Genomic DNA, 22951 nt, shown 5'->3' with positions numbered 1-22951 from the left:
TGTGTGTGAATTGGGAAAATAAACCCAGGTGATATTTAAGGACACACAGAGGAGTCTGTGTATGAGAGAGAATATAGTCGGGGGGCCTGAAGTGGCTCAGGCCGACAGGCCAACAGGGAGAACCTTTTAGGAAGTGACGGGTGGGCAGCCTCCAGGATGGGGGGGGGCACAGCAATGACACAGTGGGGGAGGTCAGAGAGATGAAAGGTCCCACATTATGTGTACAACTGACTAGTGGGGATGAGGATCCAGGAGTCCTGGGAAGTGTGGGAATCCAGACAAGATGAGAGACAAGAGCCTAGCTTGAAAGGGTGGACTGGAGCTGGAGTCTGGGGGGTGGGGGGCAGAAATGAGGCTAAGGACGTGGGAGTGGCAAGTTGGACAAAATGGCCAGTGCCTCTGAAGGGTCATTTCTGTTCCTGGGGTCACCTCACTCCCACTTGTGAGTGCCCTTCCGCCATATATTCTGTCCTTTGATGGTCATGTGAGGGAGCTCCTTCTCATGTTTTTTGCAGTTCCCTAACTGCCTGGATAATTTTATAGTATAACCCTCCTGACAATAGTTATATTTTCCTATGAGCCTCAGGGGCAGCCTTTTAATCAGCTGTGAGGGCTGGGCTAGGAGGAGGCTACCTGAGGACTCAGGCTACAGTGCGGTGAACACATTCGCCCCCAGATGCTCTAAAACCACTCCCAGGAAGCCCCTCTTCCAGAACTGCTGAGCTTTCCCCATCCCTCTTGGTCACTCTGAAACCCTTTGCCATGTTCTGGGACCAAGCTGGCAGCTCTGCGCTTTATTGATGCTGGCCCCTGGCCCTGTGTATCCACACAGCCCTTCCTCCTTCCCCATAGGCTCAGTACCTGGCCGGGACAGTGCAGGAAGCAGCATCTGCCTGCAGAGGGCCCTTGTGCACCAGAAACAGGGGGGCCAGGCTGGGCCTTCAGACTTGCGGGTTGATCCTTGTGCCTGGAGGAAGTGCTGCTGGCCCTGCCTGCCTCCAAAGTCACTGCTATTTAGGGCAGGGCGGTGTTCCCTACTCCTTACCCTGCTCCCTTGGACCCGCTGTTGGGTCTTCAGAGCATCACAGATACATATGGGGAGACTGACAAAGCAAAATTTGTGGTTATGGTTACTATTGGGTTCCCAAGACTAATCAATTACATGGACTTTAAAAGCCAACAAAATTTCAGAGTTCCTTGGTCATGCTAAAAATTGGACAACAGCCACCAGTTCAGGAGACAGTTAAACTGAAACTAGAAAGATGAACACTGACCCAATCTGTCCTGTCGTGGGTCTTCAGTACTTGAAGTATCTGGGAGGAAGGGAGTTCTTTTGGGGTTATAGACTAAAGAGGGACCATTTGCAAAAAATAGAAGTACTCTTCCCAATAAATACGTCCCAGAACGACAAGAGCTCTCCGCATCTGACAGCTCTGGATTCCAGGGAGAAGTGATGGGCACAGGCACAAAGAGCTATGTACAGTGTAAACAGTATGGCCTTTGGGGAGGAGGTTAAGAGGGCCAGGTGAGGGGTCGAGGGGTCGTGATGGAGGAACCTGAGTAGGGTGGGGCAGGCCCAAGGGGAAATACAACAGGCTGTAGAGAGGCCATCCAATCGGCCACAAAGCTTTTGGTGGCGATGGCAGGTCCACTGGGTCCCTCTAGCGGGCAGTAAGGAGATATTGTGTCCTAGGAGAAACCCTGGCCCCACTGCTTTTCCCTAGGGGAGGCACTGGGGGCTAGCTAGGAAGGACCTCTGGGCCCCTTCCTCCCCAAGAGGTTGTCCCCACACTTGGGGCCACCTGCCCAGGTTTCAGGCTGTTAGAGGCAGGGTTTCTCAAACAAGGACTGGGAGCAACTGGCCCCACAGAGCCTGATTCCCTCCCTCGCAAATGAGCTCAGAGTACCAGTGCCCAGGAGGGTCGAAACTTTGCACCTTTCAAGGGCCCTAGCCCAGCCCCGACTCTTGAGGGATGAACAGAGCAGTCTCTGGGTCTCTTCACCAGGCATGGAATGGAAACCAGCCGCCCTCCCCATGCTTTCAGCGCTCTCCTCCCCTCCACCCACACAAGGTCTAGTGCCGGGTCCTTAAATGTCAGTCTCCCGGAGGTTGTTGTAGTCCGCCAAGTCATAGGCCTGGCAGGTGGCGCCCTCCGCGACCTCGTGGGAGACGCTGAGAGGCACGGCCTCCACCTCGGGGCGCAGAGCGCTGGCGGCCTCCGCGCGGGGCCCGCTGCCGGGGCGGAGCTTGTGGGACAAGCTGGAGACCTTGGCGCGCAGCTGGGTGGTGGGTCTCCGCCATGGCCCCAGCAGCCTCCACTCGCGGAAGGCGCAGGGCGGCTTTCGACGGCTCGGACCCGGAGCCTGTGCCTCGGGGAAGCTGGGGGCCGAGGGCGCGGTGAGGGCCAGCGGGGCGCCGGGGGGCGCGGCGCACGGGCCGGGCGCGTCGTCTGGGTGCGGGCCGCCGGCCGAGACCCGCCAGTGGTGGCCATAGACGCGCCAGAGGGGGCGGCGGCGGCGGCGGCGGCACTGGCAGCGCAGAAGGCGGAGGAAGGCGCGCTTGAACTCGCGGCTAGAGCAGGGGTAGATGAGCGGGTTCACGCAGCTGTTGAAGTAGCCGAGCCAGAAGATGACCTTGAAGACCCCCTCGGAGGGCTTGAGTTGCGGGAACAGCGACCCTGTGGGGAGAGGGGAAACATGCCGGTTAGATGCTGGGGAAAATAAGGCGCGGGCGCAAGGGGGCGCCTCTCCCGACTCTGGGGTGGGGGCAAGGTAAGGTATGGTGTGGGGTGGTGTGTGTGTTATAGTTTAGGACTATCAAGAGCGTGGTGTATGTGTGTTAGGTTATAGTTCAGAGACGCCAAGACCAAGAACGTGTGGTGTGTGTGTGTATGTGTTAGGTTATAGTTCAGCCAAGCTAAGGTAAGGTATGGTGTGGGGTGGTGTGTGTTATAGTTTAGGAATACCAAGAACGTGGTGTGTGTGTGTGTGTGTGTGTGTTTATAGTTCAGAGACGCCAAGACAAAGAACGTGTGGTGTGTGTGTGTATGTGTTAGGTTATAGTTCAGAGATGCCAAGAACTTGGGACAGGGAAAACCAATCATCTTCAGTTTCCTCCAATCCATCTGAAATTGCGTGTTGGCTTCAATCATGAGTGTAGGCAACAAACCAGAGAATTTGATTAAAAAAACGTGAACTCACAGTTTTTTTAAAGGTCAAAACTGGTGTGCACTGCCAGTTTCACACGGTTCAACTTATTATCAGTGGCTCCTGCAGATATTTTTCTATCGTGTTAAGCTGTTGCAGATGACTTGACTGTATAGATTCTGTATGACTGTATAGATTCCGATCCTACTTGGAAATGACAGTCACGAGAATGCATTTCCAGATCTTGTTATTTATTACTGTAACCACAGAAGCACATTTATTATTATATCAAATTTTCATTTGAAAGTATTTTGACAAGGTAATGAAACTGGTTTGTATTGCAATCCTTTGTATTTCAGTTTGCATTTGCATTTTCAACGCTTGAAGGAACAGGTTTCTCCAGATGTCTAAATAGACCCCAGCACATACAGACCAAGAACACTGAATCATCTCTTGGCCAAGGTTAGCTCCATGCCGAGTACGGCTCTGAGCCCTCAGCAAGCAAGCTAAGTCTCTTTTCCAATGCACTTCTGGGTATACAACAACAGTATTTCTTTGGAGGAGATTTTGTAGAGATTTTTCAATTTCATGGTCCACCACTCAGCAACGACTTGGTAACTAGTGGCATCCATTCATTTTCCTTTCTCCCTTTTCCTGTGGCTTTTGAGAAAGGGGACCTCAGCTCTTGAGAGGCAGGGAATAACAGGGTTTGTTAAGGAGACATTTTTCCCTAGGGGAGGAGTTGGGCAGTTGTCCCTGGAATGTGGGGGCCACCAGGGCTGGTCTCAAGACTCCAGGAAGGCGCCCCTGTGAACAGCATCCCTTATGCAGCAAAGTAAGACAGTGCTGAAAATAGCTTTCTGACTCAGGCCACAACTCTTTTATATTTATCCCAGGATGACAAACCAGTGGGCAATGCTTTCAGTGGCAAGCTTAAAGCTGACCAAAGGGCACTGCTATCAGTGTGACTTTTATTCAGATTGGTGAGTGACTCCATATATTGTAGTATGGCCTGGGGCCTTTGTAAAAATGAGCATTTTGGTTTGTGTGCCACCAACCTGTGTGGAAGCCTGCTGCCATCTGTGAATCCTGTACACACAAAGTTTCTGGGACTCAAACTCAGTCTGCCAGCCCTCCCCCCCCAAGACTGTCCTACCATGTCCTGCTGAGTTTCTGTCTTTGGGTTCACCATGAAGCAGACCCCAACACAGGGACTCAAATGTAAATTGTTAGTTAGGGGAGTGTATGGAATACCAGTAGTCCAGTGGGAAAAGAGGCAGAAGAAGAAGCAATGAAAGTTGTCAGAAAAAAAAAAACAACAAAAAACAAAGGGCTTCTGTCATGACACATAGGGCAGCTCATTCGCTCTACATGTGGAATCAACATAAGAGATTTCGGAAGCATAATTTTTGTTGTTTGGGCAGCTGGTGACCATTGGTCCTGGTGCCCTAAAAAAAAAAAAGATGAGTTATGAGATGTGGTCAACTGAGGCCAAGCTCTGGCTGATGATGAGCAGGAACCTCAGAGCTCTCCCACCAGTGGGGAGAGAACAGTTATTGGCTAAGTCTACACACAGGGTGTGAGCTTTTCTTGCCTGTAGCATCTTTCTTGGAAAATACAGACATCTGTGCTTTGCATCCCAATGTCCACAGAAACAGCACCCCTGTTCCCCTCACAGCTCAGAAGAGTCTCATGCCCACCTGCGCCCACAGTGCTCATGCCACACTGCATCCTGCCTCATCCTCTTTGCTGCACCACCACCTCTCACTTCCATGGTTCTCTCACTGGTCGGGTATCTTGCAGAGATTTCTGGGTTAGAAGGCAGAGTGTGGTGTGGGCACACTCTTCCACTTTGTATGCTGTGATCACTACTCTAAGACTAGTTAATTACCATCATATTAATAGTTAGAATTTTTTTGTTTGCAAAGCTCAGTCCTTGTTCATGGACAACTTCATCATTCTGAATGCTTTTTGGTTCTGCTTGAAAGAGAAGAGGGAAGAGAAGGAGAAGGCTGGGGAGAGAAACATCATGGAGCTTTCTCTGGTGCTACAGTGCCTCCATATGCTTGAACCTGGATTGCTTGATGGCAAATCACATGCCCCATCTGGGAACTATCTCTGGCCCAGAATTTTTTTTTCTTGTGATGAGAACTCTTTAAGATTTCCTTTCTTGCAACTTAACCACTTGATTACAGTTGATGGTTCTATTAACTATAGACCATATATTCTTGGACTTTCCCTATCATACTCTGCATTCTAGCCATCACCAATGCCCCCCCCCCCCACTTGACACTACCTTCTAAGTAAACTTCACCATCCACCTGCAGTGCCCTCTGGGCTCCCTAGTCTTGCCCTGGGCTCCTGTACCATTTGTGACCCAGCAGCTGAGGGCATTTGTTTAACACGTGGCCTGAACATTTCTTATTTATTTATTTATTTCCCTTTTGTTGCCCTTGTTTTATTGTTGTAGTTATTATTATTGTTGTTGTTGGATAGGACAGAGAGAAATGGAGAGAGGAGGGGAAGACAGAGAGGTGGAGAGAAAGATAGACACCTGCAGACCTGCTTCATCACTTGTGAAGTGACTCCCCTCCAGGTGGGGAGCTGGGGGCTCGAACAGGGATCCTTACACCAGTCCTTGAGCTTTGGGCTACCTGTGCTTAACCCGCTGCGCTACCGCCCGACTCCCTGAACATTTCATTTCTTCACAAAACCATCTCTGCTACTGACTGAAACTGCCTGTTCTGTCTTCTCTTTTGTTATTTGAGTATCTGCCAACTGTCTGGTTCTCTTCCTTCAGTTCTCTTCTTCTCTGCTTGGATGAGACTCACACTCACACCCCAGCCATTCTCTTCTCAGTTCCTTCATGGCCACATCCTTCTGGATTTGGGTTGTATTTTTCTAGTCAGATCATAACACCAGAGTGATTCTCCCCCTCCAACAATACGGTTGGTGTCTCTGACTCCAGCTTGTGTCTCCAACATTCTCAGGATCCTCCCTCCATCCTTTGCCAGTTCCTTTAAGATTTCACTCTTCTCTTTTTTTATAACACAATTTATTAATTTTTTAAAAATATTTTTTTATTTGATAGGGTAGCGAGAAATTGAGAGGGAAAGGGAATAGAGAGGGAGAGAAAGACAGACATACACCTACAGTACTGCTTCACTGTTCATGAAGTTTCTCCATTGCAGGTATAGACTGGGGGCTTGAACTTGGGTCCTTGAGCTTGGCAACATGTGCACCACCACCTGGACCCTGACTTCACTCTTGTCTATGAGGCTTGCTCCAGAGACTGCTCTCATTTTCTGTGTCACTGAGAAACCAGAAGCCAAAAATGATGGTTATACTTGGTCAAGTTTCCACCTGTCTTCCTTCTTGGTGAGTAAGGAGTCTCTGGGGTTAGGAGATAGCTCACCAGATAGAGCACGCATGAGGACTCAGGTTCAAGCCTCTGGTACCCCATGGGATCATCCAGCAAAGGGAAAGCTTTATGGGCCATGGGGTGGTTCTGTGGTGTCTCTTCCTTTCTCTCTGTGCCCCTCACCCTCTATCTGGGGGAGAAAAAAAGACAAAAAGAAGAGTCCACGGAGAGTGGTGGAACTGAGTAGGGGTAAAGCCTGGGAAGTGCTGATGTAAAACAAGAAATAAAAAAGCAGTCTGCTCCTACTCCAGGTTAGGGTCCCCACCTGCAGGGAGCAGCTCTCCATTCAACAGGTATCTACAGCTGCACCCACTCTGCTGGCTCTCACCCCGCCCTTATCGCTCTGCTCTCCTCCTCCCCACCTGCTTTTCACTGTGCTCTGCTCTACAGCCTCCCCCACCCCGCCCCGCCCGAGCCCTGCCCTGCTCTTGCATATCTGAGATGCCATCCATCTCCTCAGCTCGCCAGTGGCTTCCTGGGTAGAGGAATCATACCTTGAATTTTCCACCACACATCGACTTTCCTTTGCAGCTTCTTCCCTGTGTCTGTTCTGCGTGGCATGGCACACACTCATCACTCAAAAGTGGGGCACCTGATGGGTCCAGTAGGTGCTTTCTGGGAATGTTGACTGAGTCACTCTTCTCTAAACTTCATGTGCATTTGACTTTCTCTTTAATAGGGTGATTTCTGTCACCTGGTCCCAAGCCAAGACATCATGCAGCTGTGTCTTCAAGCCCTTTTGCCTGCTCACCTCTGCTCCTCTGCCCATGGCAGGGAAAGGCAGGGCACAGGAGGGCACAGCCACATCCATGTCTCCCCAGTCAGGGCAGCTTGGAGTAAGACAGCTGTCACAGTGACACATTGAGCAGCAAAGGCTGCTTGCTTCCCTCTGCTCCTTGATCTTGCTCTTTCCTGTGCTTCTCCACAAGCCTGCTCTCACCAGCCTCCATTCCCTACTGGGGCATCTCTGCTAAGAGTCTAAGCAAATGTCCAGGGGGACAGGGCAGTTGCTGGTCAGAAGAAGCAGGCGTCTCCTGCGTCAGCAGTTATGTTGGCTGGGCCAGCATGGCCTATACAATGTGGGGGAAACTGAGGCAACTTGTGGCCATGAGGAGTGTTTACAGCTAATATTTACAAATGCCAGTCCCCTCCCCTAAGGAATAGGAATGGGCCAGCCTGAGAGGAGCTACTGAGATGCTGGTTAAGGCTGCAGCTGACTGAACTGGGAAGGTTGCTCTGAAGCCAAGAGGACTGTGTGATCAACGACACTCTTGGCATCACCCGAAGGGAACTTATTTTTGGCAGGACGTCAGCATTCACAGCCAGCCTCACTTATAACTTGCAGCCAACCATGAAATATCAGGCTTGACCCCAGCCTTCTCCCTTTCCCACCCTCTCTATCGCTAGTGACTATTTTTCCCCCATCAGGGTTATCACTGGGGCTTAGTGCCTACATGACTCCACCTTTATCAATGGCTTTTTTTTTCTCTGTCCTCTAGATACAAGGTGGAAGACATAAACAGAGAGAAGAGAGATAACACAGCACCACTCCACCATTTGGGAAGTTTTCCCCCCACAGATGCTCCCATGTGGTGGCCTGGGGCTGGAACCTGGGTCTTCTGTATGCTAATGTGTATGCTTTACAAGGCGAGCTACCGGCTGCCCCTACCCTCATCAGTGACTTTTCTATCCAGTGAGTCATTCTTGCTGAGCAGCAAGACTTAGAGGGACTAAGAATACTGTATTTTCAGGGCTGGGTAGTGGCACACCTGGTTGAGTACACATGTAAAATGATCACAAGAACCTGGGTTCAAGCCCCCTGTCCCCATTTTCAGTGGGAAACCTTCATGAGTGGTAAAGCAGGACTGCAGGTGTCCCTCTTTCCCTATTTTCCCCACCCCTCTCAATTTCTGTCTTGTCAAGAAAATAATAATAATTATTAAAATAATAAAGAAGTAAAAAATGACCACAAGGAGAGGTGGATTCATTGTGCAGGCACTGAACCCCAGTGATAACCCTGGTGGCAATAATAATAGTATCAATTATCTAGATATTCAAGTCTCTGCATGCCAGATGTGCTCATAGAGAAGGACTTCCTAGTCCCAGACTCCTTTCTTCTCTCCCAGTTCTCCCAGCTGCTCACCTGATGGATCTCACAATTTCTGCCCCAAAAGTCCAGGACCTCTCACCCTAGAAGACCTCTTTGCTATATCATAAAGGGTTAGAGTCTCCACTAAAGTACACTTCAGCTGAAACTTTTAAGAGTCTTTGAGGGTACAAACCATGTACCTATCTGAGGAAAGAGAACCCTAGCAGAGGGAAGGGCACATACAAAGGTCCTGAAGCAGACAGGCATCTGACAAGTTGGAGGACAACCAAGAAATCACTCACTGCAGTAGAGAAAGGGGTGGGGAGAATGGTAAGAGAGAAGTGTATTTTGAAGTGAGAATAACAAGAGGCTGTCAAAAGAGGTGCCACGGAGAGGACCCAGTTCTCAGATGGGTTGAGGAGCTGAGCTAAGGGCACTGTGCTGAGCCAGATCTCTTGAATCCCTGACATCTCCATTTTTCTGTGGTGAGTGGTAACTGGTAGGTCCTCTGGCTCAAAATGCACTGGGAATAGGTCAGAAGTTTTGTGCCCCCAAAGTCAACTCAGGATTGGCAGAAAGCTACTGGATGTCTCTGGAGACCCTTCTGGATGTGGGAGGGCAGTTCCTGAGCTGGAAGATGCCTTGCATTAAGCTGAATTGGGCCTTGATTTAAGCATGTACTGCTCAGCTCCAGGGACACACCGACACGTGGCTCACAGGGCTGAAGAGAAAAGGTCCCCAAGTAATGGTCAGTCACCTTGTGCAGGAGTCCCAGTACTCAGTTGCCTGGGCATTATCTACTAGGCTCCAGTGCCAGTTCCTAAGGACAAAGGGCCTTGGACTTCTGGGTCATTGCCCACAAAGGAAGGCAAGCAAAGCCTCTGGCACTGGTAGGTAGGAGACCTTTTGGGTACATGTACAACATGAAACAGGGTGGAGTAGGGTTCAGGTAAGGCCAGAGATGGGCTCAGGAACTCAGAGACTTTCTCTTGAGGAGAAGTGGGTCAAGAGCTCTGGAGGTTTCCCTGGGTCTGGGTAGGTATCAGGTCACAGTGGTCTCATCCCAGAGCAATGCACAACCTCCCTTTTGTAGCTAGGACCCAAGCAGAAGTGAGCACAGAACTGAATCTCTACAAGGAAGCCTGAGGTATTTGGAATTTAAAACATGCCTGCCCATGATAGGCCTAGACCTCTAAAAGATCCCTCTCGCCACTATCACTGATCATCTCCATCAGAAACAACGTAATGGACCCCTCTGTGCACCCCTATAGGACTTTGCCCTCAATGTGGATCAACAATGGTAGGGAGTTTTCCATTCTCTGAAGGAAGGTTGGACAACATACTCTACCTACTGCCTGAGGAAGATGGGTCCTGAAATTAGTGCAGCCTGGAATGTTCCTATCCGTGACCACAGAATGTGAGCTCAGACCTACAAGGATGTAGAGGTTACATAGGCTTCTGCAACCAATATGGGCCCCAGATCAAATGGATGGAGTTTATAGTTAACAATATTTATATACTTTCCCCATATTTGGGAGCTACTCTCTTCCCTGATGCAGCTTTCTGGTCCTTTTTTTTTTTTTCCCCAACTATGACATCACCTCTCCAGACAATAACTTGGGTCCACCTGAATATTAGATGTCAGGCCCAAGCAAAAACTAGTGAAGTCATGGGCCCCTTGGAATATACCTAAAATAGACCTACTAGCTTTCTCCAAAATGGGGACCCCAAATCTTCATCTGCAATATTCTTGCCTCTAGGTTCATGATTAGTCAACAATTCATTCTGCTTTAACTCTAGAGCCAATTCTTAAATAATTTTCAGCACACCAGTATATACCACACAGAAGAAAGGTCTGGGTTGGAGGCCCAAAGAAGTAGGTGAAGTTGAGGGAGTTAAAGATGGCCAGGCAGGGTGAAGAGATGGATTTTGGGGCTAGCAGGGCAGGGTAGGAAAGCCTAAATGACCACATGGCCAGGTGATGGGCAGGGAGGCAAAACTTGGTCAAGGAGGAAGGACAGGAACAGATGGGCTCAAGTGGCAGAGATTCAATGGGAATACAAAGTGGTTAGATCAAGGTGGGCATAAGGGCCAGGAAACAGCTCTGGGAAGAAGGCAGAAGGAGAGCATTGCTGTGGTCTCTAGGCCATGATGTCAGCATAAGTCGCTCTTCAACGTAAGAACTATTTATTTATTTGGGAGAAGGAGAGAACCAGTGCATCATTCTAGCACATACAATGTTAAGGACTAAACTGGGGACCTCATGCTTGTGAGTCCAATGCATTAACCACTCCACTATCTCCCAGGCCACACAGGCTGTTCTTTGTAGGAGAATTGCAACAACTACCAGAGTAGGGATGAGTCAGGGATAAAGTGTGTGACCCCAGAACCTGAGTCATTAGTGAATAAGGTTCAATGATCAATAGTTCCTTGGATATCTGGGGCAAACACATTACCAGAAGGTGGGGAGAGGATAAGATCCTCAGAAGAATGGCTGTGCCCAAGGAAGGAAGTCCACTCCTACCAGTGGTGATGCATTTTTCCTTAAAAATATATTTCCCAGTTCTGTCTACTGAGTGGTCACCTGAATATTAATGAACAACTGAGAGATCTGACTTTGACCCTTATAGTATTCCTTTTCACACACACAAATAATAATAATAAATAAATCAGGCTTCTTAGAGAAAAGGATGCTTCCAGGCATAAGGCAGGGGAAAAAAAAAAAGACAAGTTGCACATGAAACCTCAGATGAAAAACCAAAGTGTTTAAGTCTCTCCGGTTGTGCCATAGATCTTAGGAGCCAGTTTCTTTTTCTGTTTTGGCCACCAGGGTTATTGCTGGGACTTGGTGCCTGCACAATGAATCCATAGCCATTTTTCCATTTATTTATTTTGGAGATAGTGAGAGAGAGGTAAGAAAAGGGGAAAGGCGGTTCTTGAACCTGGGTCCTTGCACATGGTAGCTTGTATGCTTTACTGTTTGTGCCACTTCCCGGCCTTTCAGAAGCCAACTAGAAGGATGCCATTGACCAATCCCAAATAGTTGTGTCTGTTTTGTGGGACAGATTCAGAAATCACTATATCGTGAAACTTAATAAATCTCACTAGTTGGCCTTGGAAGATTGCTGGGAATTAACTCTACTAATATAGAGGAGTATGGAAAAGCTTTCCTGCATAAACTCAAGTAACCAATCTGCTAGTGTCAGATTCTTTTTAGAATTCCAGTTGATAAATGCAAAAGGAGAGAATGTGCATACCACAACTCCCAGCCTCTGTGAGAGAATGGCTCCAGATCATGGTTAATGGCTTACTGGAATACTACAGTCGGTGAAGCTGGTTGATAGCACTGGAATCAATTCTGGTATCTGGTCAAAAGAGAAGAAATGTTGCTCCAAACACTGCGCCTGGTCAAGTCAGTTCACAGGAAGTACAGGGGACAAAGGGATGCATTAAATGGCACTGTGGGATGCAAATCCCAGACTGTGGGTTACTCCATGAGGCAATTTGGCTTCTTTAACAAATAAACTGGAAGGAAAAAAGTGTGTGTGTGTGTGTGTGTGTGTGTGTGTGTGTGTGTGTGTGTGTGTGTGTGTGAAATATTACCCATTAGAGAAGATCAAGAGGTCGATCAGTCACATGCAATCCATGTAATCCATGTATTTTTTTGGGATCCAGATCCAAACAAACAAAACTAATGAAGCAACTGGGGACATCTGAACACTAAGAAGTTATCTGGTGATGTTACACAACTGTTCCGTGCACTAAAATGGATTGTGACTATTTTTCTTTACTTTGTTTTATTTTTCTTATATTTGATAGGGCAGAGAGAAATTGAAAAAGGAGGAAGAGATAGAGAGGGAGAAAGAAGAGGAATATCTCCTTCAGACCTGCTTCACCTCTCATGAAGCTCCCCCAACTGCAGGGAGTCTTGAACCTGGGTCCTTGCACATGATAACATGTGCTCTCAACCAAGTGCACCACTGCCTGCCCCAGAGGTGGTTATTTTAAAAGGATTATTTTATTCTTCAAGAAATGTATATTGAAGAATTTCTAGGTAAACAGATAAAGTGAGTGTGGTTTTCATTAAAGTAATATCCAGCAATGGTAGGGTGGGTGGGGGTTATGATGACCCAAGATTATACTTGGGGTGATTCCTGTTGAAAGTTGGTCTTGGGCACTTAGGGGCTGTCCTACTGTCCTGTCTACTTATGCATGTATCTGAAACGTTCCATGATGAAAAGGAAACAATAGAAAAAGAGTAGCTGACTGCTTATTTTTTGTTATCATTATATAACTGCTGGCTGTTGACTTAAATAATTTCAGGTCACATAAATGGGGGGGGGGAATCTTCAATGCATCAGTCTGAAGGAAGTCTGGTTGCATCTTCAGACTCTGCACAACTTCAGGAGCCTGTGGAGAGCAGGCCTTTGGCACATGACCTACCTTGTAAGATGCAGACACTGAGTCTACCCTCTGCACCTTGCTGATGAGTGTGCTTTCCAATCTGGACACTAGTTCACAGCCTCCTTCTGCCTCCTTGCTCTCTCTTTCTCTAACTCAGGCATAAGGTATTGATAATCAAGTTACAAATGACATACATCTTAAAGAGTACAGACTGATGACTTCACATATACATTCAGCAAATTAGTTCCCACTCAGACCAAGAGACAGAACATTCCCAGCCCTACAGAAGGAAGGTTCTTTTGCATCCTTCTCCAGTCAGTATGCCTCACCCGAAACACATATGCACACAGGTAACCACTATCTTGATTCTCACCATTACTGACTAGTTTTGCCTGCTTTTGAACTCATACAGAATCATGTAAGCATGCTTTTAATTTTTGGTCAAGCTACCTGTGCAGTATAATCTGTGAAATTCTTCCATGACGTGGTTCTAGCTTGTAATAAGTCTAGTCAATGAATACACCATGATTTGTTTACTCATCCTCCCAGTGGTGAAATCTTTCCTCAAATTGTGACCTCTCTTCTCAGACTCCATGTTTTAGGTTGCTTAAATCACAAGAAACCCCACAAACTGCTCTGCTCTTCTGTGACCATACATGTGTGGTTTCTTCAGTCCTCACACTTCATGATAGGTACAGGAATGTTAATGATTACAGTGCACTGTGACAAAAGCATGCACAGAATGTTGGGGGGCACTTAACTTAATCTGGGGGTGGTAATGGAGGCAGCAGTAGCATGGAGGGGCAGCCTGTCAGTATAGAGAGGCGCAGATGTGGAGCACAGATGACTAGAGCTGTGAGGGCTGAGACCTGTGCTGGAACTTCTGATAGAAAAGCCTCTGACTTCTGTCTCTTCAGGTGCACCAGGGAGGGGCCCTTGGCTACTTTGTATAACCAGCCACAAGAGGAGTCTAGTGACCTGTCTGTCCAAATAGAATGGGGAGTGAAAGCTGGCTGGGGCAGGGTTCTGCCTTGGTGACTTGGATGATGCGGGTGGGCTGGCCAGGAGGGCCTTGCTGGGCAGGCCACAGCTGGGCAGTGAGGCACTGTTGCCATGGAGCCCTCCAGGGGGACAAGGACTCAGGAGGTGCCTGTGAGAGGAATGGGGCTTTGCTGCAGAAGGGTGCTTGGCTGGAGCAGGGTCTCCCCAGCCCCTGTCCCCCTTTTGCTCATGGGAAGAGTGACTAGCATTCATACATCAAATCACTGGTTTGGATTCTTTGTTGGGGGGTGTCCCAGCTCAAAGGCTTTAATCAGGTGCATTTCCAGTAGCCCAGTCATACCCCTTTTTAGGGGAGCGGGGAAATGAAGATATGGGAGATGACCTGGTCCTCTCTAGTTCCCTCAGGACTTTAGGTGTCTGATGTCTGTGCCCCCATCTCTCCTGGCAGTGACAGAGACCCCCAAAGTTCAGGATGGACATCCAAGTCTCTCTTTGTTGCTGCTCTGATCTGACCCACAGCATTTCCAGTTTATAGACGGCAGTCTCCAGCCCTCCCCCCCGCCCCTGCCCCATGCCCTGGTTCCTTCCTGAAAGCTTGCTCTCCAGCTATGTCACTGCTGAGGTGGGGTTGTTGGACTCGCTTGGCTTTGTGTGCAGGGGGGGTTGGGAGTGAGGGGCACCCTGGGTCTGTTGGAGAGCCTCTGCATTGTGACTCTACTTGGCTGTCTTCATTTGCATGGCCTGTGGCCCTCACTGGCACACATTTCTCTTTCTCAATCTTTCCATCTCTGTTTCTCATCACACCTGGAGTGGAGACCAGGGCACAGGAGCAAGGAAGTATCTATCATTCCTCCTGGTTGTCCTGCCTCTGCTTCCTTCTGGTGGCCTCAAAGTTGGTGTCCCCAAGACATTCTGTTTCCAGTCCCTGTCTTCTTTTTAATTCTCTGTCTGGTTTCAGGGAGACCCTCATCTTCCACTTCCCTTCTTGGCCATCTCAGTATCTAGCACCCTCCCACTCCCCTACATTTTCACCTCAACACCAACATATGTGCTAGTCCACTGGATCACAGTCCTCCCTCAAGTTGCTGCTCAGAATGCTCCCTGTTCCTTCAAAGGCAGTTTCCTCCTCCCAGGCCTGGGTCTGTGCTGGGGGGTAGGGGGGAGTGTTAAGGGCTTCCTGGCTTCTTCTCCTTTCTGCACTGTCCTCCTGCACTGTCCTGCTCCTGCCCCTCCACAGATGTACTCTGCCCTTTCATTCTCTCTGCTCCAGGCCTCAGCAAGGCAGACCTGAATATGTGGTTTCCCTGCCTGGCTTTGGTCCTGCTTCTCATCACTGCCAGATTTCACTGAATCCAGCTCCCCCAGTGAGCCGGACTCTGCTCTGAAGCTCTGTGAGGTCAGAAGGTGGGAGCAAGGACAGCTCCACAATAGGAGAGAGAAACAGCAGAGAAGGAAGGTTTGAGAAAGAGCATGGGGCATGCCAACAAGAGGTAAATGGAATGAAAGTTTAGGGATGACTTTCTAGAAGAGTAGGGCTGATAGTTCTGGACCCCAGAAAATATTAATTATAACATCAAACAGTGGGAAAATCCAGTGTTCAGCAGGAAACTCCATCAACACACAGGGAATATTCTCAAATTGAATACTATTCTGTTGTTAAAACAAGTCAGTGGCTAAACCTCTATAGCAGAGTGCTGTTTTGATGGGGACTCAAGACATCAAATGGAGAGAATCTTTTCAACAAGTGCTTCTTAGAAAATTGGGTTGACATGTGCAGAAGAATGCACAAAAGTCCACTCCAAATGGATAAAAAAACATAAACATTAGACCTGAAACCGTTAAATACATAGAAGAAAACATTAGCTGAACACTTTACAAATGTTTGCTTTGGAAACATCTTTGAAGAATCAAGTCCAACAGCATGTAAAACAAAAACAAAAATAAATCAGTGGGGCTATATCGAACTGAAAAGTTTCTGCACAGCCAAAGGAATGATCACCAAAACAGAAAGACTATATACTGAATAAGAGAAGATCTTTACATGCCAAATATTGGATAGAGGGCTAACAACCAAATTCAGCAAAAGCAAAACAAAAATAAGCAAGCAAAACAAACAAACAAACAAAAAAAAAAAAACCATCAGGGATAAGATGAACATGGGTAGAATTTTCACTTAAGAAGATATCCAGATGGGCACCAGACATATGAAAAAATGCTTGGAGTCACTAATTATTAGAGAAATACCAATAAAGACAACAGTAAGATAACACTTTACACCTATGAGAATGTCATACATTCGAAGAAACAGAAACAACAAATGCCAGTGAGAATGTGGGGCATTTGGAACACTTGGACATTGTTGGTGGGAATGTAAATTTAACCCTTGTGGAAAACAGTCTGTAGGTTCCTCAGAACATTAGAAACAGATCTACCACATGATCTGGCAGTTCCTCTTCTAGGGATCTATCCAAAGAACACAGAAACACCTATCCAGAGAGATCTATGTAGACCTATGCTCACAGTAGTATAGTTTGTAACAGCCCAAACTTGTGTGAGAACTCTGGTGGTTATCACTAGGGAGAAGCACGGAACTCTGGTGCTGAGTGTGGTATGGAACTATACCCCTGCAATCTCATAATCTTGTGAACCATTATGAAATCACTTAAAAAAATTAAAAGAAAAAGAAGGGCACATTGATTTTCTTTTGACAGTTTCATACCTCTACCCCTTACCCTACTCCCATTCACTCCCATCTGATAACTTTCAAGTTGGTGCTCTATTCATTCCTTACTTTGTACAGAGAATCTACTACAATAGCAATAGTTCAGACTGCACTCACTATATGCCACAGTTAAAAGTCACATGTAGTAATTCACTGACTCATCAAACAGCCTAAGTGGGTATTATTATTATCACTGCCAGCTCTAATTTATAGATGAGAAGTAGGCACAGGTAGGTTTAGGGATTCTCCTGAGGCTGCACAGTGAGAACTGAGATTTGAACCCAGGTACTTTGGTATCAGGGCCTATGGTCCTGGATGGTGTGCACTGTTGTTCTTCATATGCTAGGCACCATTGGGTGTTAGAGATTCAGTGATGACACAGTGGACACAGCCCTGCCCTCCCCAGGGCCAGCAAGGGAAGTCAGACATTAGACCAAGCAACACACGGATGGGATTACAGCTAAGGAGCTAGTAAGGAGAGAAAACTTTGTTCCTCTGGGAGAGAGGATGACGACACAGAGATGGAAGCATCTGGGAAGGCCTCTCTGAAAAGGAGATGACATCTCAATTATGGTCTAAATGACCAGAGTTTGAGTCAGAAGGGGTTGGGAAGGGCAGTCCAGAGGGAAAACAAGTGCCAGGGCATGAGTTTGATGTGGGCAAGAACTTAAAGAGGGCCAAAGGGGACAGAGCATGCAGAGAGTAAGGGGGAGGGCAGCAATGCCAAGAAGCCAGAGGGAAGACAGCCCCTCACTGAAGGTCCTCCTTACAGGGCAGGACCATGGATTTGCTCTCACTAGCCCAGGTTGTGCCTGTGGTTCCAGTGTAAACATTCCCAGTATCACTTTTTCATACAGACAACAGTAGATGTGAAATGTACCCTCTCCTAGGCCAAGGCTAGGATTAGGAGTCTGGATTTTGCTCCCAGACCTATGGGAGCACTGAGGGGTTCACAGAGTGGTGTGTAAGAGCCACTCTGGCTGACATGCTGAGAGAGCCTGTAGAGAAGCAGGCAGGAGGCCTGCTCCTCTCCTGACTCAGCCACAGAGTGAGGAAGGAATGAGGCCTGGGAAAGGCTGAGCATGCCGTTCTAGGCTGGCTCAAGGTACAGCCCTGGGTAAAGTTACTTAGGGGGATGCACCCCCAAAGATGCTGATCCCCACCCCATTCTCTCCCCCCCCCATACTGATCCAGTACTAAGATTTCCAAGAGGGTCTTCAAAAAGTTTGAGGAAGCCACTGAGAGCAGCTGTCTCCCTCAGAACTGCAGGGAACTGGTGGGAGAAACAGGAATGTTCTGCAGAAGAGCTAAAGGACTCATAAGAAAAAAAAAGAAAGGAAAAAAAGATACGTAGGAGTACTAACTTTCTATTTGATAAGTTGCCCCATCCCTTTCTTTTTCACAGTCACAACACAACCCACTTCATCCACCCATTTCAAAAGTGAGGGCCAGGGCATCACAGATATCACTTGGGGTGTGTTTCCAAGTCTACGAGCCGCCAGCCTGAATGAGCTGGGAGAAAGTGTGGCTGGATTCTGGTATCTGCAGTTGTGCCCATTCACTATCCAGGGTTTGCCGCCCACAGATGAATGAACACACGAGCCCACCCACTCCACATCCACTCTTGGGGTTGACATTTATATCTAGAGGATTGGGAGGGGGCACAGAGACCAGCAGACTGATCTGCTGACCATGAAACCATGAACAGACGCCTGTACAGGTGTCGTGTGTGTGTGTGTGTGTGTGTGTGTGTGTGTGTGTGTGTGTGTGTAAAACAAAGCCACTGTAATGGCAATGAAGAAGGTGAAGAACAGACTAGTTAGAAGTATATTACAAGGGCCGGGTGGTGGCACACCTGGTTGAGCACACACATTACCATGTGCAAGGACCTGGGTTCAGGTTTCTGGTTTTCACCTGCAGGAAGGCGACTTTCACAGTACTGAAGCAATGCTGCAGGGATCTCTCTCTCTCTCTCTCTGTCTCTCCTTCTCCCTCCTTTTTCCTTTCTCCTTCCTTCTCCCTCTCTCTCCCCTTCCTTCTCTACCTCCAATTCCCTCTCAATTTCTCTCTGTCCTATGATATATAAATACCAAAACAGAAGTATATTAAACAAAAAATCTTGACAGCTCGAAGAGCCTCGTTTGCCTTCCCCTTAACCCCAAGGCGGTGCCTGTGCACTTGCCTTAGAGGCCAGGGAGCCGTCAATCATCTATGTTAGGTGGAGTCCCCCTCACCTGGTCCCCTGGTCCCCTGAGTCCAAGTGCCAGGAAGGCACAGCTCTAGCCACCAGGGGTCAGGGAGGCAGGCGAGGGGTTGGCTGGAGAGAGGTCACTCACCCAGCGGCAGGACGAAGAAGAAGGGGAACCAGCAGAGCACGAAGACTCCCACGACGATGGCCAAGGTCTTGGCAGCTTTCTTCTCTCGCGAGAACTTGAGCAGGCGCACTGACAGCGAGCTGCGGAAGGTGTGGCCCTTGGCGCTGCGCATGCCCGCATGTGCCCCGTCTGCGGCGGCGCCGCGACAGTGGATGCGCAGCACCACGTCGGAGGCCTTGCCGCGCTCGCGCTTGACGCCCGCCTCCAGGCTGCGCGTGGTGCTGCGCGCCACCACGTACACGCGGCAGTACATGACCACGATGACAGTCATGGGCAGGTAGAAGGAGCACACGGACGAGAAGACGGCGTAGCCCGCCTCCTCTGTGATGCCGCAGAACCGCTCGTCGGGGGGCACCGGCTCCTTCCAGCCCAGCAGCGGCCCCACCGACACCACGAGGGCCACGACCCAGAGCAGCGCCAAGATGGCGGCCGCCTTGCGCTCCGTCATGATGGCGGGGTACTTGAGCGAGTGGCGCACGCCCACGTAGCGGTCCACAGAGATGGTGCAGAGGCTGAGGATGGAGGCCGTGCAGCACAGCACGTCCACGGCGGCCCACACGTCGCAGAAGGCCCTGCCGAAGGCCCAGAAGCCCAGCACCTCCATGGTGGCCGAGAAGGGCAGCACCGTGGCGCTCAGCAGCAGGTCGGCCACGGCCAGGTTCACGATGAAATAGTTGGTGACCGTCTGCAGGTGGCGGTTGCAGGCCACCGACAGGATGACGAGCAGGTTGCCCGCCACGGCCATGAGGATGAAGGCGGCCAGGAAGACGCCCACCCCCACCCCCTGCGCGCTCACCACCAGCCCCCCGACGGCCGCCGTGCCGTTCACCTCGCCGCCCGCACCCGCGCCGCCCGGCTCCCCGGCGGAGCTCCGGTTGTCGTCGCCGCCGCCCGCGCCCACCACGCCGCCGCCGCCCGCCGCCCCAGGTACGCCGCCCACCGCGGGGCCCTCGGAGCCCGGCGCGCCGCCCGCGCCGCCCCCGCCGCCGCCCGAGCCGGGGCCGCCGGCGTTGCTGTCCGGCCGGGGTCCCTCGAAGCTGACGCCCAGGAGGTCGCGGAGGGTCATGTCAGTGCGCGGCCGTCGGGGGCCGGGCCCGCGCGCAGGGGAAGCGGGGGGCCGGGCGGGGGGCCGCGGGCATAGCCGCGGGGGCTCCGCTGCAGCCGGGCGCGCCGGCCCCGTCGGGGTCCTGTGCCAGTTCCGGAGCGCGGAGCCGGCTGTCCGGGAGCCGAGCCGAGCCGAGCCGAGCCGAGCGGGGCGGGCGGGCAGAGCGGCGGCTCCGGCGGGCGGCGGCCACTGCGGCGCTCGGCCGGGCGCGGGGGGCGGGTCGGAGGAGGGGCGGCTCCGCGCGGGGGGAGGAGGGTCTGCGCCGCGGGAGGGGGCGCTCCCCGGCCGAGCTGGACTCCGCTCGCGGCGGGGCGGGCGGTCCGGGGTTCGCAGGAGCCGCCGCGGACACCCCGCCACGGGGCCCCGCTCTGCCCCCTCCCGGTGCGCGGCTCCGCTCCGCTCCGCTCCGCTCCGCGCGTCCCTGGGACCCTCGGCCGCCTCCCGCCGCAGCTTCGCGGTCACTCGCCGCTGCCCTTGGCGCACGGAGCCCAAGACGCGCGAGTCCCCGGGCTGCGGGCTCCCGGCTGCGGCCGCCAGGGGGCAGCAAGTGTCTGGGACCCGCAGCCCCAGCACCTCCTGGCACTGCCAGGGTCGGCCCGCCCCGCAGCCTTCCTCCCCGGGTCACTGGCCAGCGAGAGCCTCGAGGCTTCTGTTAGTGAGATGCCAGGGAGAGAGTCCCGGAAAGTGTCAAAGCCTTTGCTGGCCTGTGATGGGTGTAAGAAGAGGCTGTCTGGCTCCAGACCTCGGACTCTGGGTCTGTGTCCCGCGACTTCTGCACAGTTATGCTTCACCGTATCTGATGTTTGAATAGAAATTCCCATGCACTAAACAAGTGACCTTGGTCTGGGGAGGGCGACTTGAAGTACTACAGAGTAGGGAGGCCACTTGGCAGGGTGACAGTCTCCAAATCTAGACACCTCCCAGTATAAGTTATGTGATCTCTGTGCTCTTTGTAAAGCGAACACGGAGCGATGTCACATGTGGGAAGGTGCAGTGCGCTCAGGCCCCAGAGCAGTGCTGTTAACGTTGGGACCTAGCAGGACAGCGTTTCAGCTCGGAAGACAACTGGCAGAGGGGGTATGGAGCGGATATGAACTGGGGATCCTCTTGCTGACTAGCAGGCTTGTAGGGAGAAACAAAAAAGTCTGCTTGGCCAACATGAAAGTACTAACCAGGCTGGTATCTTGTGGCCAATGTTATGCTTGACACAGGTGTCAGGGGAAGGGAAAATTGCAGGATGAGGAAGGCTTGAAACCTTCAGGGTGAAAGGGGACTATTGGGAGAGTACTCAGGCCTACTGATTATTGGTGATATAGGGACGGGAGGTCTGAAAGTCCTCAGTAAGAAGTTACATTGCAGGAACAATAGGAAATGAAAAAAAGTAACGTTGAGGAGCAAGGGGAGTAGGTGATGGTGTGTATGGTTGAGTGTGCACGTTACTATGTGCAACCATCTAGGTTTGAACCCCCACTCCCCACCTGCAGGGGAATGTTTCATGAGTGGTGAAGCAGGTCTGCAGGCCCCTGAACACACACCCACACCTCTCATTCTTCTTTCAGTCCTATCAAATAAAATAGAAAGAAAAAAAGGTGGTGTGTGGGGGGCGGTGGCAGCTAGGAGTGGTGGATCATAATGCTGGCACAGAGCCCCGGTGATAAAACACTGGTGACAATCGTATGTAAAAATGTTGAGGAATGGATAAGTCCTCCCTGTACAGCCCCCCCAGTCTAAGATGCTAAGACTTTTATACTTTTCCTGAGGCCTTAAATTCCCTGTTACATTTTCCATCTTCTCCCCTCCTGCATCCTTGGCCTTTGGGTCCTTACTATGGAGTTAAACTGAAAGCAGAGTGACTTATAAAAATTGCTTGGCAAGTGACCAAAAGTAATACCCTGGGTTTGGGATGCCTCTCTGAAGGAAGGGGCTTTGGGTGGAGAATCTAGGGACTCCTTACATGGGAATGTTGGATGTCGGGTTTTGTGCCCACCGTTGGCTGCCATCTCGGTGCAAGACAAGGGGGACCCCAGGAGCACAACTTTATCTGGGCTTGTTCTGTTTTTAAGGATGACTGGGAATAGGAGGCAGAATTAAACTAAAGTTGGGACTGGGACTACTGGTGTTACACCTGTGCCTGACTCTGATCAAAGGAGCCAGCAGAAGGTCCACAGGTTGAGGAGTTGAGGGATAGAGTGTCTGGAAGAGGAAGGACAGCTTTACTGCATCTCAGATCTTGGAGCTCACAAGTTGTTCTGTTAAATGATTTTGGAGGTTCTCTAGGGAAAGGCTATGGAAGAGCAGGAGTTGTGGTGTTGCCTGTGAGTTTCTTCTACTAGCTTGTCAGATGTTTGAACCTGGCTGGACCACATTGCCAGATCTTTGGAGCTCATTCTGGTCCTTGGATTCTTTGCCATCCAGCATCATGGACATACTTTACAATGAAAATCAGAACACTTGTGTTATTTACTTATTTTTTTTATTTAAAAAAAGAGACATTAACAAAACCGTAGGATAGCAGGGGTACAACTCCACACAGTTCCCACAACCAGATCTCTATATCCATCCCGTCCCCCGATAGAACACTTGTGTTTATGTCTTTTCCTCTTTAAGGCTCTTTTAGGATGAAAGTAAAAGGAATGGAAAAGTTTGTTCCACAGTAGGAAGTTAGCTTTTAGGATGATAAACCTAA

General features: G+C 50.1%; 1 protein-coding gene, 1 long non-coding RNA gene and 1 pseudogene across 2 annotated transcripts; 2 read left to right on the top strand and 1 right to left on the bottom strand.

Moving 5' to 3' along the window:
* Positions 1 to 1114: 1114 nt before the first annotated feature.
* ADRA1D (adrenoceptor alpha 1D) lies at positions 1115 to 20226 on the bottom strand. Its single transcript, XM_007539555.3, has 2 exons — positions 19122 to 20226; positions 1115 to 2678 (listed from the first exon to the last, which is right to left on the bottom strand). Exons 1-2 carry the CDS (start codon positions 20224 to 20226, stop codon positions 2089 to 2091), a joined length of 1695 nt encoding a protein of 564 aa, XP_007539617.2. The 3' UTR covers positions 1115 to 2088.
* Positions 2652 to 8169, top strand: LOC132537459 (uncharacterized). Its single transcript, XR_009548893.1, has 4 exons — positions 2652 to 2772; positions 3507 to 3609; positions 6339 to 6525; positions 8068 to 8169. It is a non-coding gene; the product is annotated as an uncharacterized LOC132537459 (long non-coding RNA).
* On the top strand, positions 4473 to 4598 carry LOC132542938 (U11 spliceosomal RNA; annotated as a pseudogene).
* Positions 20227 to 22951: the final 2725 nt, after the last annotated feature.

This window comes from Erinaceus europaeus, chromosome 1 (assembly GCF_950295315.1).
Source record: "Erinaceus europaeus chromosome 1, mEriEur2.1, whole genome shotgun sequence".
Taxonomy (NCBI): domain Eukaryota; kingdom Metazoa; phylum Chordata; class Mammalia; order Eulipotyphla; family Erinaceidae; genus Erinaceus; species Erinaceus europaeus.
The sequence above is the reverse complement of the archived record's forward strand: the minus strand, read 5'-3'. Positions and strand labels throughout refer to the sequence as shown.

Bases quoted from the DNA above. Each gene is read 5' to 3' on its own strand.
- ADRA1D (XM_007539555.3), bottom strand. From the start codon at position 20,226: ATGACCCTCCGCGACCTCCTGGGCGTCAGCTTCGAGGGACCCCGGCCG. The intron at 2,679-19,121 runs GTGAGTGACCTC...CTCTCCCCACAG, and splicing joins CTTCTTCGTCCTGCCGCTGG to GGTCGCTGTTCCCGCAACTC.